The sequence below is a fragment of the Yarrowia lipolytica genome, chromosome 1C, assembly GCF_001761485.1.
Source record: "Yarrowia lipolytica chromosome 1C, complete sequence".
In the NCBI taxonomy this organism is placed as follows: Eukaryota; Fungi; Ascomycota; class Dipodascomycetes; order Dipodascales; genus Yarrowia; species Yarrowia lipolytica.
In genome coordinates this window covers 2,690,355-2,707,153 of record NC_090772.1, presented here as the reverse complement: position 1 = coordinate 2,707,153, position 16,799 = coordinate 2,690,355, and the positions used below count along the sequence as shown (strand labels likewise).

Genomic DNA, 16,799 nt, shown 5'->3' with positions numbered 1-16,799 from the left:
CTAGACGAAGATTATAATGTTCTTTTTCGGGGACTTCCCAGTCAATTCAGCTTGTATTTCGGCTCAGATTAATGCCGATTCTGCCCATTTCTGTTCGACAACCAGTGGAGCCGATCCGTGCAAGACCAGCTACAGTATGTACTTGTTTGTACAAGTAAAAGTAACGAATTATACACGCGAAGAGCTATCAAATGATCCCCTGAAACGAACTCTAGAGTGGTACAATTACTTGTACTTCCAGACTGGCTTAACTAACAATTCCATACCTACAGTATTATGAGTATATATATACTGTCCCACAAGTCCCAGAATATTCTAATTATACACGTCCTCGTTTAAGGTTCAATGCTACATGAGACTAAAAAAAGCGTCCATGTAAAAATGGAACATGGCCCATAATCCCAGAATATCGTACTTGCACTTTTCTCTTGCCGAAATTGAAAGAAACCACCGCGACCCGAAAACAATAGCTTGGCACCCCGTGCATCTCCGAGAAAGTCACGTGACGGAAACTCTGTTTATTTTAAACACGCAACACATGCTCTCCTGCATATCGAGAGCTTCTGCGCTTGACACTCCACACTGCGACATTGTGAGAGCCTCCAACGACAGCGCAACGTGACCGGAGCCGCCAAATTAAGATCACGTGAACGCACACAAACGATTTCACGTGAGACACCACCGACCGGATCACGTGACTTTCAACTAGCACGGCAGCATAACATAGCATACTCGACAGTCTGCAGCACGGCACGATACGAACCATTGTACAGTACAGTACACGACACATACACGTGACCAAGGCCGCAGGAACGATATCTCGGACTGTACAAGAGGAGACATCTTCAGCAGTATCATTTCATCTTCGGCGTCACGAAATTTCGTAGATCTCGACGACTTTTGCGACTCTCTCTTCCAGCAGGATCAATCTCATTAACTCGTTGATCTGCAAGACGAGTGAGCACTTTGAGTAAGCGACACTTGATTTTGCTCTGATAAATCATAGGAAAAAGGGCTCTAACGGAGTACACTCTCACCACACAGTTTCAACATGGCCCCCTCGAAAAGACGATATGGAGTTGTTGTGGACGCGGGCTCGTCCGGATCAAGAGTCTTTATCTACTCGTGGGAAGACGCGCTTTTGCAGCAGAAAAACCTCGGCCAGCTGTCGCTTCTGGAACAGAACAGCGTGACAAAGTTGCACTCGGAAAAGGAATGGAAGAAGAAGATCTTCCCTGGAGTCAGCAGTTTCGCTGGGAGATCGCGTGACGAGCTGTGGAGCGAGCACGTCAAACCTCTCGTGGATCATGTGATGGATCATGTCCCCAAGTCTGCTATTCCTTCTACACCCATCTTCTTTCTGGCTACTGCGGGCATGCGACTTTTGGATGAGCCTGTTCGAGAACATCTACTAAACACAGTGTGCGAGCTGTTGGCGACAAACACGGGCTTTTATCTTGGTGCCGGTGGCTGTGCTAAGCGTCCCAACGTGGAAATCATTGACGGAGAAGTGGAAGGGCTTTATGGATGGCTGGGTTTGAACTACCTCGCAGGTAGTTTGGTGTCCAAGGTGGAAGGGCTAAAGTCACGTGATCTGAGGTTGCCGTTAGGTGAATCACAGGACCTGGCCTCTCTGCAGTCACGTGACGAGCTGGCTGACGTCAAGAACCCTCATGACGAGTCTCGGTTGTCTGAATCGTCCACCCTCGGGTTCATGGATATGGGAGGAGCTTCAGCTCAGATTGCCTTTGTTCCGAACGCAACAGAAACCGCTCGGCATCTGGATGACTTGTATCAGGTCAGATTACGCAGTGTCAACGGCCAGCTGCAAGAGTGGAACGTGTTTGTATCGACCTGGCTTGGTTTTGGAGCTAATGAAGCTCGTAGACGGTACCTTGAGACGTTACCGGCCGTTGAAGGGATCATTTCCGACCCTTGTTTGATGAAGGGACTGACAATGAACTACGGAGATTTCAAGGTTATTGGAGGAGGTGACTTCTCAGCGTGTATGGCTAATGCCTCCCCTCTGTTGATGAAACATTTGCCATGTACAGACCATCCTTGTTTGTTTAACGGTGTGCATGCCCCCGCTCTGGATTTCTCCATGACCAAATTCATTGGTATTTCCGAGTATTGGTATACCTCTGCAGATATTTTTGGACTCAGAGAAGAGGACTACAACTTCCACGTCTTCTCCCACAAGACTCAGGAGTATTGTTCACGAGACTGGGACGACATTGTTGCTGAGAGTGAAGAGGGAGGATTTAACAAGATCTCTCGTGACAAGCTACAGGTGGCCTGTTTCAAGGCTACTTGGGTTCTGACGATTTTGCACGAGGGATTTGGTGTTCCTATCGGTCCCATGATTGGCGAGGAATCTGAGGATCCCACAGACACGCCATTTGTGTCGCCGTTCAAGAGCTTGGAGACCTTTGATGACCAAGAATTGTCGTGGACACTAGGAAAAATGGTTCTTTACTCGTCCTCACAGGTTCCTCCCGCCAAGAACTCCGACGATCGAGAGGTTGGGGTAGGATACGTGCCTAGCATGCTGGATGGAAGCACTATTGTGATTCCTGGTGGCGAAGGGCGAACTTCTGAAGACATTGGTTTCTTGTCTCTGCCTCTCGTGTTTCTGTTGGTGATAGCTTTCGGAGTCGTGTACTTCCTACTTGGCAAAACCAAGGTCACTGGAGGCATTATCAATCAGTTCTCTCGCCTTACACAGCGACTGCGATGGAAGAAGACGCTCGAGAGTGTCGATCTTGAGAGTGGTCCTGTTGTGCCCCCTACATGTCGATCGTCGTCGGCTCTGGACCTTTCTGAGATGAGAAGCAATACTCCACGGCTGCAGACTTCACAATCCAGCATCAACATTCCTACCACAGGGCGATTCAAGGGTCTTGGAATGAACAGTAGGGCTCCTAGTAGAAGCTCTTCTGCCACTAGACTTGCGGAGTAAGCATACTTACGCATGTAAATACTGACATTAGCAAATTGATTTACGAAGGAGTTATCTACAGAGGTGTCTCCGCAGCAGAAGACCTACTAACACGTGTAACCTGTGCTTTCGAACACAAGAGACACTGTGATGGTAGTACGAGTAGCTATCACCATCTCGATACTCATTTGAACGATATATTGACAAATAAATTACTTTTGTCCCGCCACCCGTTTGCCATACGAAATTATGCATTTCTTGATGTGGTCTTTGATCAACTCTGCAGGAATGGGGGTGTGGCAGATGGGGCAATCGGGGTTGGCCATAGTTGTCTTCTGTTTGTAGTATTGTGTGGTTGGAGTTTGGTGTCTTGTAATAATGATGCCGATGTGTGATTTGTTCCTGCGTTTTTGTGTCACTCGACGAATATATAAACCCCTTGATGCCCCATATTTTCACCCCATTATTTGCACTTTTTTGACACATCACCTTCTTTCTTTCCGAGTGTTCCGAACGTCACGCATTGCCAGTCTCAAAACACGTTCCCCGAAACCTGCTTTGGGGCCTTGGTACCAGAAATGCTTGATGGGTGCGTGGGCAAGCAATTTGGACAGTGGCACATAAAGAGAGTCTCGGCTAGTATCTCATTCAGGAAATTTACACTACAGTTGATCTCGAGCGTATAAAATGGCGGCGTGTCTCAACATGATATGTACGATACTACGGCTGCAGCACAGTGAGTTTGTTCACATGATTGAGAGTAGTCGCGTGAGATATGACACGGTCTCGTGTTTTCGTCTCTCTTCAACCAATGCATCTGTCGTCAGTAGCTGTTACTTGGGTGGCAGTAGCTTCCAGATGAGTTCGGTAAACCCCCGATAAAATGTTATCGTGCATACAATCTGTGCTGGCCGGGATGTTTGATAACGATCTGGGCATACCAAACCACTCAAAGTACCTTTCAAAGCAGAGATCCGAAGAGTAAAAGAGCCAGTATAGCTGTCGTCGTGACTCTTTCTCTCTTCTCTCTTCATCTACTTTCAGAAGGCAAATAACTGCAGTACACGCCCAGAAGCACAATGATTAATGTTCTAACGGAGTTCGCAGACTATCGGAGGTGTGTGAAGAACAGGTCGTAGGACGCAAGCTTCGGAACAGTCTAGTCTTGCTCTTTCTTGAAGACATCTGCGTTAACAATTTGTCTATTGCGGTTGTCCAGAGCTCATTTCTGTGCAAGGTCCAAGGAAGAGTCTGAAGTACGTAACGTCATTTCAGTCAGAGCGCGTAGCTCTACTTCCACAAAGGGCCTCAGGATCTCGCATAGCAATATTGCAGTGTGTTTCAGGTTCGAGATGGACTGACTTCTGGGGATGCTGTCTCTGCTAATGTCACACATACCGGGGCGGACATTCTCAGAATGATTAAGGCGAAGGTGAAAAGGAGTTTAGTAGGAAGTATGTATCCGTAACCGGTGATATTGATATTCTCACTGCTCTCAATTACACCAACCTCACCGTTATTGAACTCGATCATGAAGAGACTAGCAGAGAAAAGCACTTACAATGCTTCAGCTCCATAACGAAGAGTCTCCGAGTTCAAAAGAAGTGCATTTTCTCTCTTCAGCCAGTCTATTATCGATCCTTGCTTCCCTCATCCTCGAAGTTCTAGCCCCAGATGCTGACTACCAGTACAATTTCCGTCTGGATCTCCTCCTTGGCTCATAAACTTCTTGATGATTCGGTGGAAGGTAGAGGAGTCGAGTGTCCAATTCAATTGGACACAACTCTGAGAAGTTGGCACAGGTTTTGGGCGCAGCTTGAGGGAACAGGGTAGCGGCGGTGTCCCAGATTCGTGTGCAAGACAACTCTAGATGCCGATTTGAGCTCTCCGTCTTTTTCCTCCTTCTTGGAACTTTCCTCCATCTCGTTATTTGCATCTCTGCCGGTCAAGAAGTCCTCGGTGGTGTAGGAGAACTAGTAGAATCTATCCTGGTCACGTGCTGAAACAAACAAGACTGCATCCGAGTTCCATAACTCATCCAGGAGCTGGTTCTTCGCCGAAGAGGCTTCAATGGACACCTCAAAGTTGGTATGCAACAGAAACACCTGAGAGAACCGCAGATCGTCCGTGTAGCCATACATTCGAACAATCTTGTTGTTTCGGATCGACACCATCTTGATTCCCAAAAGCGACGGATAGATAAAGAACATTTCGGCAAAACTCGCCATTTTCCCTCCATCTATCAAGAACTGCCGAGCCCTCAGCTGCCAGATTCGTGATATGGTTACTCCACAGCAGACAGGATGTGCCTTCCCAAGTCCAAATGAACTGGCACATCCATCTCACATCTGTCTCCGTGCGCCTCCAAACTCAGCTTCGAGACCTCTCTTGAGACAAATTCTACAACCACGTGTCAAACCTATCAAGGGCAGATATGGAGACAACTTTTTGGTGCTGAACGGAGAAACCTTCCGTTGGTGATGTAAACCCACTTGGGTAGGTGGGTTTCCTCTGCTGATGTTGGTGAAGGAATGAGGGCTGATAAATGTGAATTATTCAAGGGAAGTCGTGTTGAAATGGTGAACTATCAACGTAATGTACTGTACACACTCATATATTCTACAGTATTCCTATCGCACAGTTCTTTCACTACAAACGCATTCTTCCAGTATTTTTATGCCGTTTGTATGGTCTGATATTCAGATGAACTGTAAATCATAACATAACCACACATCATCTCGTGATAGAAGAAATCTGTGCAGCTTAAATGCAGTCACATGACACTGGTTTCTCCCTGCGTAGATTTTCCTCGATCATATTCGTATTCTACTTCTCCAACCCCATCTCATCACCGTCCCATCACCCTACAGCTCTCTGCATAATCCAAACTTTAAAAGTTTCAGTTTTTTTTTGGTTTTTTAATTTTTTTTGACCTCGAATTTTCAGACTTCCCCGTCACACACAACTTGTCGAGAAATGCAGCTACCGAAGAAACGAAAGCTGGACAACACTCTGGTGACCTCTCCACATCCCCTGGAGATCCGTCCCGAGGGAAATGTGCTCTTATTAACTAACGAAGAACGAAAACGAGCTTTTGAAGCGCGCAAAAACAGCCTGGGTGCACTGGTAGTCTTTCCTGACACTCTACTTTACTCCATTGTCGGTGAAATTGGAGACGCCGAATCCATTCGAAATTTCGGCTTTGCCTCTAAATTCTGCTACGCCTTTGCCTGGCAGGACGAGCTGTGGAAGGAGCTGTTTGTGGAGGATGAACGACAGATCAAGGAATGGAAGGGGACCTGGAGACGAAGCTATTGGGGTCTTTCACGTGACCAGGAGGCTCGTGTCAAGTGCTCTATCATTGAGCCTGGTTCTACAGCGTCTGGTGACTCTATCAAGACGTATCTTTACTCTGATCTTCTCTACCGACCATTCCAGTGCTCACAAGTGGACTTTGAATCGTACATCAAGAGAGGTCTTAGTCAACTCAAGAAACACACAAATCTCGACATTGAACGTATTAGTGAACCATTAACTGAGGAACAGTTCCAAGCCAAGTCAGACCAACCGTTTATCCTTACTGAGGAATATCCTCGAGGAGACGGCAACGAACAGTGCTCGTGGACGGAGTCACGTGATTTGTTCAGTGTGGCGAAACTCGTGGAGAAGTTTGGCCACGTGATTTTCCGTCAGGAGTGCGTCGACTGGCCTCTTGGGGTCTATGAGGGTTATATGAAGGACAATGTTGATGAGTCTCCTTTGTATCTGTTTGATTGTCGCTCTCAGGTTATGAAGGGCAAGTTAGGGGAAGCTGATGGTGATACTGCTGAGAAGAAGCCCTTCCGATCGACATATATTGACCCCTATATTCCCTCCATTTTCAAGACTGATCTGTTCACTCTATGTGGATCTGCTCGCCCGGACTACTCGTGGATGATCATTGGGCCTCGAAATTCCGGCTCCACCTTCCACAAAGACCCCAACTCGACCTGTGCTTGGAACTCGATTCTTAAGGGCGCCAAGTATTGGGTCATGTTTCCTCCAAATGTCACTCCTCCTGGAATTTACACTGATGGAGAAGAATCAGAGGTGACTTCTCCTTGTTCTCTGGCTGAGTGGTTTCTGGGAGGCTTTTACAATGATGTCGTCATGGAAGGACTGACTCAGCAAGATGATGGAACAGGGAACTTCTCTCCTCCTTTTCTGCATGGTATGTGTCAGGAAGGAGAGACCATGTATGTCCCTGCAGGCTGGTGGCATATGGTGGTCAATGTTTGCGATGCAGAGTGTGTTGCTGTGACTCAGAACTTCATTCCTCGGGGTCAGAAGCTCGTGGAAGCACTCAAGTTCCTTAGAGACAAACCTGACCAGATCTCTGGTTTCCAATGTGAGAAGGTGGCGTTGTGGGCTGACAAGCTAGGCGTTCCAGATGCTCCTATTTACGACCTGTTTGTCAAAGTGTTGGAGGAGTCTGAGTACAAGGGAGACTTGGAGAGTGCATTGGAGAAGCTGCCTAAGAAAAAGGAGGAGAAGAAGAATGTCTGGCAGGAGCTGACTGAGGACAAAGACATGGGATTTAGTTTTGGTTTTGCTTAAGAGAGACAACAAATGTGTGTCTTCGGGAGTACAGTACCTCAGGGGAACATAGCTCAATCGAGAGTGAGGAGCGAGCGAGTGAGATGCATTCACAGTCTCCATTTTCAGCATCTCTTACTGAAGGCTCAGTCCAGATCACCACACGCTCCAGAAAACTGTATATAGGTAATGACATGTTAGGAAGTTGTATTTCTCCTGCCTGGCATCGTGTGTTTTTGTTCAAGCCAGGGGCTTCGTCTTACAAACTGATGAAGCATTGTTAGGGTTTAGTTGGGCGTTACTTGGATACTTAATGTTAGGAGTAGTGACCAATGGTCAAAAACTGTATGCGAAAACTGTACGGAACGTAAGAAACGCAATAAGTTACGATATCGACACTCTCCTCGTACCTTGTACTTGTATCAGAATTCTGCTTTTCAAACCTGCTCATAACCTGTTTTGAAGGGTCATTATGAGACATCTATTTAACCCTCATTAAGACATCTAAGTGAGGCGGGGAAAGGCTAACTTTCGATGGGTGATCCGAAGAGCTGAAGCAACTCGTGGATGATGAGTCAACCGCCGGATGATGAAGAGGAGAATTGAAACATCTATATATGTCTCCAGTGAATCACAACACTCTCAATTTCTTGTACTTACACAAGTCCTGTACATATCCCCAACAGAATGGTCTTTTGTAGAGTTAAACTCCACGGTCCAGATATCACTCAGTTACATGGATGAGTTATTTGAAGGATCTGGAGACAAGTTGTGTAGTACGAATATTCATTTCCGACACAATTGACAAGTAGCCAAGTTCATTCATTTACTAACAAAACTCTGCGGTGTGTATTCTTGTTTGAGGGTGGGGCGCATCGATATAGGCTGGTATCTGGTACTGGCCATGCTAATCTCAGCTCAATTGACCCCTAATTCTTGTACGCGTCTCGCTGGAATCCCTTTGCGCTTCGCTCCGCGATTTCGACGGCTATGATCATCATTAATAATAAAATTACACTATACAACTGTCCTTCCCGGTACAAGTACCTCTACATAATAGTGCAGATTCCACAGCACTTGCTCTTCTCCTCCTTAACGTCCTTGGCCGGGTTGGTCTTCTTGGCACCAGCAGCCTTCTCGGTTGTGGCAGGCTTAGATGCTGCTGCGGTGGGCTTGGCGGTAGTGGTGTTGGCAGCGGCACCGGTCGAAGCACCCGCGGTGCCTGCAGCACCCTTCTCGGTAGTGGCCGCGCCGGTGGCCGCGGTGGTACCTGTGTTTGTAGCAGTGGCAGCATCAGCAGGGGGTGCAGCTCCAGCTCCGGCAGCGGGTGCAGCTCCAGCTCCGACAGCTCCAGCTCCAGCTCCGACAGCTCCAGCTCCAGCTCCCACACCAGCGGCGGCGGCAGCCTCTCCTCCAGTGACATCGTTTCCAGTGGCTCCTCCAGCCTTGGGGTCGAGAGTCTTCTGCTGGGCGCCGTTCTGGACGCCGTTAGTAGCACCGGCAGCTCCTCCCTCAGCCTTGATCAGCACCTCGGTGAAAACCTTACCCTGGGTGAAGGCGACCTTCTCCTCAAGAGGAGAGGGGGTTCGCGAGCCGTCCGAATCGGCAAATGTGCCTGCTCCCCAGGGAGAGCCTCCATGTACCTCCTCGAGGTTGGTCTGCTCGGCAAAGGTGTCCTTGTAGCCCAGAGGCACGTAGTTCATGCCGTGGTGGACATAGATGGAGAGGGTGTTTCGGGGAAGTACCTCCTGGCCTCCTCCCTGGGTGCCACTGCTGACGAATTGACCCACGTACTTGCCGTGGAGGCCTCCGGTGGCCCACAGACCGCCGGTAGCGTCCCAGAAGGTCTTCCACTGGGCAGGGAACGAACCGAATCTGCTGGGGATTCCAAACAGAAACCCGTCGTAGCCCGTGAGCACCTCCACGTCGGCGGGGGTCAGAACCTTGAAATCGTGAGGCTGGCCGGGAGCCTTCATGTACTTGAGAATCTCCTCCGACAGCGTCTCCTCCACCTGGTAGAGGTCGACCTGGCCTCCGGCGGCCTTGACTCCCTCGGCCTCCTTGCGGGCCAATTCGGCAATGTGGCCGTATGTGGAGTAGATGAGAATTGCGATTTTGGGCATGGTTAATTATAAAGGTCGGTTTGTCGAGCTGTCCGACTCAGCGACAATCACCAGTGTCTTTATGTTGCTGGGCTGTGAGCTTATTTCAACTTTGACTTTTGATTACCAGCGCATTACCAATATACAAAGTCGACTCTGGAACCTTAAAAATTAGCGAGACCAAGAATCTCGACTGGTAGAGGCGTGACGTGCGGGAACCAGATAGGTCGGCGCTTGGCTCTGCACAATCGCCGCCTGTGCCAACTCCGTGTCTCGTATCATCCCCAGCTCCCAAGTCACATGATATCACACCATTCGCCCTATAGTTATACAAGTGCCTAAACATAAATCTGCCGTGTGGTGTGCACCTAATCCAGCACACGGGATACCTTGTTCATGATCGGGTGTGGTAGTCGCCCGGTCGTAATAACGGCGTATGCACTTGTGTACAAGTTCGTACAAGTACGTACTGTGAGAAAGTTAGAGATGGCGTTTTGGTTTGGTTCTGGGGATTAATCACAATTGCTCCGATTTACTAATGCAGAAACATTACTAATGGTTGATATCTGGCCGTGACCCTGACAAATGCTCAGCCTCATCCAGTATACATGGTGATGCATACACAAGCGTTGTGCACCCGTATCGATCCCACAATCAACACAATCATCACATGCGCTTAGTTTGTCAATGCTAGTCTTATCTACATCTCAAATAGTCAGGTCCAGCCAGACTGACATTTAGTCCATCAGATTGACGGCTGATACAGTGCCAGATTGGTCCATGTCCATGATATCATCCACTTTTATCATCGCGTCTGCCCGTTGCATCCGAACCCAAATTCAAGCTGACTACAGATTTGGTCATGATGATAATTGACGGCCGGTGGGAGTCGTCGTCACCAAACTGTACCCCTGTAAACCGTACAACGTCCGATGGCGCAATCTACCAACGGTGAAACTACGAGTTACTGTACCAGACAAAGCCTCGGGCCTTTTTCTTTTCGCTAATCGTGCCGAACTCCCGCATCGCCAACACGACTATACAGACCTAACGAATCCGACGATAGTAGACCTCCTCAACATGGCACATTGGGCACGTTTCCTTCAAGTGAAACACCTAACCCTACCCCGACTATACAATTACCACCCTACTACAAGTGGGCGTTGCAAGACCTAACCCAGAGTCGCTGCGGCAGCTCTCCTATCGTTTCCCCCAAACCCGCCTTTCTTTTTTGTTTCTATTTATCACCACTAATGCACCTTTAGTCAGACATGCTAAGAGCGACCCAAACGGGGTTTGGGGTGGGAGCTTATTTTCAACGTCTCAACGTGTCACTATGGGAAGGTGAAAACGAGTGTGAAAAGCCGGCTGGCGCGGGAATTGATATCACCAATCGATTCCTGGACAGATTCTGCCCAAATTCCGCCTTTTCCCGCCCAGATCCGACCACTTTTGCCCCTTCTCGAAAGTCTCCCAAAATGCAACCCAACCTAACCACCAATAATTGGTAATAACACAAACGTCATGGAGCTCCAAAAGACATATATAGACCACCTGTCACCCTAGTAGTGCCCCTCCATCATCTCCCATAATCCTCACTACAAACACAAACATGGTCAAGATCGCTATCATCTACTACTCCACCTGGGGCCACGTCCGAACCCTCGCCGAGGCCATCAAGCGAGGCATTGTTGCCGCCGGTGGCCAGGCTGACATCTTCCGAATCCCCGAGACCCTTGACGAGGCCACCCTCAAGGCTCTCCACGCCCCCGGCCCTGCCAATGACCCCGTCATGACCCCCGAGGTTCTGGCAACCTACGACGCCTTCCTGTTTGGCGTTCCCACTCGATTTGGAAACATGCCTGCCCAGTGGAAGTCCTTCTGGGACGCTACCGGTGGTCTCTGGGCCTCCGGCGCCCTCCACGGCAAGTATGCTGGCTTCTTTGTCTCCACCGGAACCCCCGGAGGAGGACAGGAGGTGACTGTTCTCAACTGCCTGTCTGTTGTGGCTCACCACGGCCTCATCTACGTTCCTCTGGGCTACAAGAACACCTTTGCCCTACAGACCAACCTCCAGGAGGTCCACGGTGGCTCTCCTTGGGGAGCTGGAGCCTACGCAGCTTCTGATGGTTCTCGACAGCCTTCCAAGCTCGAGCTCGACATGCACGAGGGCCAGGGCAAGGCTTTCTACGAGACCGTTTCCAAGGTCAAGTTTTAAAATGTCCCCCCAGAGCTGCATACGAAGTCGCTAGAGTGACCTTTGTCTAACGTTGAGTAATGATTTATTGTTGTATTCAGAAGCTCTAGGCGAATGTAGATACTTGGTAGAGTGAGTGCACAGGAACGAAGGAGAGTATCACAATTAATTGTGGTTGCAAGTCTCAGTTCTTGAACTCGGACAATAACGTTGAGCTGACAAGAAGCCTACTTTTACAATGTGATCTGATAGTGACTGTACAGAGACGTACCGTACGACTGTTCTAGTTTGGAAAAGACCCATGGCCCTGATGGTTTCGATCAGGATATAAACCCTTGATTCGACGCTCAACTCTGCTCTCCAATTAACATATATACACTTCTATGATTGTCTGTCTCACATTGAGACTTCCGTCAAGAGGAGATTATGTTTGGCAACTGCGTTCAGAGGTCAATACCGAGTCAACAGTTAACTACAGTATATACTACACAATTAACCCAATTGCTCAATATCCAAAAAACCAACCTCTTCTCTGAATACTTACCCGAACACCACTCACTGCGCTAGCCTCCTCCTCGAGGAAAGTTACACTACTGTCTCCCCTTGTAAACCCATTGTCTCGGGTAGCGAATACGAGCGCTGCAGCAATAATGTTTCAGAACCGGTCAAACACGCCACTCTACTTATAGATCTAAGGGGTCTTCGATACAAGGCGTAGTTGCAGTCGGCACAGGGTTCACTTGGGAACTTTTCAACGGGGTCTTGCTCAGTTTATAACGTTATATCAGCACATATCAGCTGATGATTTGATTGACTCACTAGCACAGCTCCTTGAGACAAAGAGCAGCTCATCGTCTCAAATTGCCAGTGCATTACTGTACCTTTGCTTACATAACCAGCTGATTTTTTCACCCAAAGATTCAGTCTAAAAATAGAGTTCCGGCTTTGCTCCGAACGTTGACATTTGGTGATGTTGCGAATGGAGAGATATGGATTGGTATATAGAATAAAGTCGAAAAAAATGGCAGAAATTGCGACCAGTAATTTATTTGTCTATTTGGCCTGTTCAGGTGCTCATTTCTTCTTCTGAGAAACGACAAAACCACCTGGCTGCTCACTCCACAATTCTGCATGTACCCCAACCATTATATTGAGAACCTTATGGGTCAGGCGGTCAGTTAAAAAGGGTAAAAAAAGGAGTTATTTTGGCGGGAAAAACAAACAAATCAATTTATGACGAAATTTACAACAAAATGGTTTATTCAGAAATTCATCTTCGATTCTATACCCCATTATACACTCGTCTTCATCTTTCATCACTCATTTGGAAAAGGGTAACTCAATCTCTTATCCACTTTTAAATTTCCGCAACGAGCAAGCTGGTTACAACTTCTACTCAAACGACATGCTACGAACACTTCGAACCTCTCAATTGGCACGATCCGGCTTTGGAACGCCCTCTTTTGGTCTGCGATTTAACTCCGTTGGCCGGGCGTTTGTCTTCTCCCAAACTGGCGAGCCCAAGGACGTGATCCAGGTGCTGGAGTATCCCATTGAGAAGCCTCTGGAGAACCAGGTGCTGCTTAAGTCGCTCGGATTCACTATCAACCCGGCTGACATTAACCAATTGGAGGGCGTTTATCCCTCTGTGCCTCCCAAATCCGTCCAGATCAACAACGAAGACGCTGCTATTGGAGGCAACGAGGGTCTGTTCCAGGTGCTTGATCCCGGTGCCAAGTCTGGACTGAAGAAGGGCGACTGGGTTCTTCCTCGAAAGACATGCTTTGGAACCTGGCGATCACATGCTCTGGTGGAGGCTGACACCGTTGTGAAGATTGACAACACTGATCTCACCAAGGTGCAGGCTACCACTGTGTCTGTTAACCCCTCTACTGCTTACGAGATGCTCAAGGACCTCAAGGAGGGCGACTGGTTCATTCAGAACGGTGGTAACAGCGGTGTTGGGCGAGCAGCTATTCAGATTGGCCACATCCGAGGTCTCAAGAGCATCTCTGTGGTCAGAGATCGTCCTGATCTCGAAGTGCTCAAGAAGGAACTCACCGATCTGGGCGCCACCCACGTAATCACTGAGGAGGAGGCCTCGGATAAGTTGTTTTCCAAGCAGATCAAGTCCTGGACCGGCGGAAAGATTAAGCTGGCTCTCAACTGTATTGGAGGAAAGAGCGCCACTTCCATCATGCGACAGCTGGGAGCCGGAGGATCCATTGTCACTTACGGAGGCATGTCTAAGAAGCCTCTTACGTTCCCCACTGGCCCTTTTATCTTCAAGGACATCACTGCCAAGGGCTACTGGCTGACTCGATGGGCCGATAAGCACCCTGAAGAGAAGGCTAAGACCATTGAGAACATCTTCAAGTTCTACCGAGAAAAGAAGTTTGTGGCTCCTCCCGTTAACATTTCGACTCTGGACTTCAGCAAGGGTAACGACGTTGTTCTGTCCGAGTTTTTGGACGCCCTTGGAAAGGCTCAGAAGGGCGGAGGTAAGAAGCAGCTGGTTCAGTGGGTGGAGTACTAGACGTGCAATCGTGATAAGAAACGTCGCCTTCAGATAACCTCTACGAAAGGAAGGCAGAAACGACACGACTGTGACCTAAGGGAAGACTTGTAACATCACCTGTCTCCAGGTACATACCATGCACACCTATCTACAGTGTCCTATTGTGATACAGCCGCTTCATTCATAGAATATAAATTAAATATACTGATTGAAATACTCTATGAAGTTCCATAGCAGTTGTCTTACACTGGCCAGGTAGCAACAATTACTAGTTGTAGATGTTTTATGGTAATTGTCCAGTCAATAGTCGACAATTTTTTTTTTTTTTTTTTTGCATAAACATTCATTTAATTATAACTTTGCTGTGAAAGAATAACTATATATATTTACCTTCCACAACACACCAACTAACTACTCGAAATATTACTTGACAAACTACAAAATCCACTACAACGGGACGATTCACTCAATATACCGACAAAACTCAACGCCAATCGTCCATCGACCTACCACCAGCGTGGTTTGTTCGTTCATCGGGGAAAAACGCCACTTCCAGTCTCCAGTTTCTCTAATCTCAATCCTTCCATTTGCCCTCTTCGTTTTGCATTGCCTTTTGAAAACGTCTCCCTTGTGGTTCTTCTTCGTCAATTGGTTTGGTTTCTGCGTCCCCTGTGGTGACTACGGCGCCCTGCTACGGCTGTTTCTCTCGGTGGCCTCGGCCGCCTTTTACGCTTGCTACTGTCGCTACTCTCGCTCATCGTGAAGTGCTGGCGGTTGTCCATCGTAGAAACACATCTGGGCTTCCTTCAGGAATTGAAGCAAACCCTGTTGGACATGACAATTCTACTTCATGACCTAGTACGCTATTAACAAAACTCCTAAATGATTGGACAAAGCTAACTAAATATACATATGAGGGTGCCTTTGTATGTCTATGTTTCTGTTCGAAAATACAACTTATCCAGCTGGAATTTGGTCATTTAGAGATAACTAGACTCAATAATTACAATATTAAACGTCTACAGTTTCTCTAGCATCTCTTTGAACTGTTCTTCAGACACTATCGTGCACCCCCACTATTTCTCCTACTATTTCCCCCACTAAATGCTACCAACCTTAAATGCCCCACATGCATATTAAATATCAGTGCAACACCACGTTTCTTACGTAGCAGACCCATTTCTCCAGCAGCTTCAAAAACCGCAGCCAGTCCTCAAAACCAACCATACCGCCTTTAGCCCGACTGAAATTAGCGCCACAAATACGTCCATCGACTTCTTTTTTCCGCAAACCAACTCCCCATAGAAATGGACAGAGCCTCGACTCCAGTACCGACCCCAGCTATACCCAGCCGCCAAAACACCCCTCTGCACGGGAAACTATTTGGACACACGTCTTCGTCGTCCGTGTCTTCTCTGGGAAACACAAAAACGCCCCAGGCGTTACACGACTCAAGTAGCGACAGCAGTGATAGCAGTGACGATACAAACGCATCCACCAGCATCTACTACGAGAGTGAAAACGACACCCGGGGCAGAAACCCTACTCCGGTGCTTCCAACACTTTTACGACGACGATCATCGCTCAGTGCATCGTCAAGCAGAAGATCGAGCATCTCAGAAGTGGGCTTTGCAAAAAGTCCAACTATGGAGGAATGGGGTGGAGGAACAGGTGGGAGAAGCCGAAGACCAAGCCTACTAAGTACGCCGTCACGAGACGCACTGGTTCAACCGAGCCCACGTGACTTGTCTCGTGACCCGTTCCTTTCTCGCATCAACACCAATGGTGAGACCATTCATCCAGGGCTACGAAGAGACTCCTTTTCCCGGGGCGACTTCCAGGCACCTCGTGACTCAAACTCCCCCTTTGCATCGCGTGACTCGCATTCACCGTTCCACTCACGTGACAACTTTCATCCTCGTGATCCCCCCATCACTCCCTCTATTGGCTCTCCCTCTTTAGCAGCAACTTCTCCTGCCGAGTCACCTTTGCTGCCTGAAATGGCCATCCGAATGGTTTCCGCCAACAACCGCAAGAACATGAAGCCCAAACCCAAGTCGTTTCTGCGTATCTCACGTGATCTAGTCGAGGAAAATGCACCTTTGGACTCGGAAATGCGCCACGAGTCAGCAATCACGTGTGCGCTGCGTGAGGATGCCGTAGAGGAGAGTGGCATGTCCCGCGATACAGCTGCCTTTCCTGCACGTGACGTTCCCTATCCAAATTACGTTGATTACTTTGAACATGTGATTGATGAGCACTCGGATTCTGATACCGCTCGGCCTAAGCGGAAGCGAGTAGCTGGTGATTACGACCCTGTGTTGAAGAGGCGAGCTGTTTCTCCTGGTCTGAGCTCTCCCATAATGTCTGCTAGTCCCACAGGAGCCAAAAGGAGCAACCGACAGGTTCAAGATACCAGCGAAGAGATTCAGAGGATGACTCTGTGATAATGCTGTCCCTGAGTGC

The 16,799-nt window shown here is 48.3% G+C and overlaps 7 protein-coding genes across 7 annotated transcripts; 5 read left to right on the top strand and 2 right to left on the bottom strand.

Annotated features, from left to right (window-relative positions):
* Nucleotides 1–1,051: 1,051 nt before the first annotated feature.
* Nucleotides 1,052–2,962, top strand: YALI1_C27061g (uncharacterized protein; the record flags this gene model as incomplete). The annotated part of the gene is made up of 1 exon (XM_502023.1): nucleotides 1,052–2,962. The coding sequence occupies one exon, from the start codon at nucleotides 1,052–1,054 to the stop codon at nucleotides 2,960–2,962; it is 1,911 nt and encodes a 636-aa protein (XP_502023.1).
* A 1,952-nt stretch (nucleotides 2,963–4,914) lies between these two features.
* On the bottom strand, nucleotides 4,915–5,169 carry YALI1_C27019g (uncharacterized protein; the record flags this gene model as incomplete). The annotated part of the gene is made up of 1 exon (XM_502022.3): nucleotides 4,915–5,169. The coding sequence occupies one exon, from the start codon at nucleotides 5,167–5,169 to the stop codon at nucleotides 4,915–4,917; it is 255 nt and encodes an 84-aa protein (XP_502022.3).
* A 748-nt stretch (nucleotides 5,170–5,917) lies between these two features.
* On the top strand, nucleotides 5,918–7,537 carry YALI1_C27012g (uncharacterized protein; the record flags this gene model as incomplete). Its single annotated transcript, XM_502021.3, has 1 exon — nucleotides 5,918–7,537. The coding sequence occupies one exon, from the start codon at nucleotides 5,918–5,920 to the stop codon at nucleotides 7,535–7,537; it is 1,620 nt and encodes a 539-aa protein (XP_502021.1).
* A 1,028-nt stretch (nucleotides 7,538–8,565) lies between these two features.
* Nucleotides 8,566–9,639, bottom strand: YALI1_C26975g (uncharacterized protein; the record flags this gene model as incomplete). The annotated part of the gene is made up of 1 exon (XM_502020.3): nucleotides 8,566–9,639. One exon carries the CDS (start codon nucleotides 9,637–9,639, stop codon nucleotides 8,566–8,568), a length of 1,074 nt encoding a protein of 357 aa, XP_502020.3.
* A 1,591-nt stretch (nucleotides 9,640–11,230) lies between these two features.
* On the top strand, nucleotides 11,231–11,836 carry YALI1_C26959g (uncharacterized protein; the record flags this gene model as incomplete). Its single annotated transcript, XM_502019.3, has 1 exon — nucleotides 11,231–11,836. One exon carries the CDS (start codon nucleotides 11,231–11,233, stop codon nucleotides 11,834–11,836), a length of 606 nt encoding a protein of 201 aa, XP_502019.1.
* Nucleotides 11,837–13,220: 1,384 nt separating this feature from the next.
* On the top strand, nucleotides 13,221–14,351 carry YALI1_C26939g (uncharacterized protein; the record flags this gene model as incomplete). The annotated part of the gene is made up of 1 exon (XM_502018.3): nucleotides 13,221–14,351. One exon carries the CDS (start codon nucleotides 13,221–13,223, stop codon nucleotides 14,349–14,351), a length of 1,131 nt encoding a protein of 376 aa, XP_502018.1.
* Nucleotides 14,352–15,640: 1,289 nt separating this feature from the next.
* YALI1_C26915g (uncharacterized protein) lies at nucleotides 15,641–16,780 on the top strand (the record flags this gene model as incomplete). Its single annotated transcript, XM_502017.3, has 1 exon — nucleotides 15,641–16,780. The coding sequence occupies one exon, from the start codon at nucleotides 15,641–15,643 to the stop codon at nucleotides 16,778–16,780; it is 1,140 nt and encodes a 379-aa protein (XP_502017.3).
* Nucleotides 16,781–16,799: the final 19 nt, after the last annotated feature.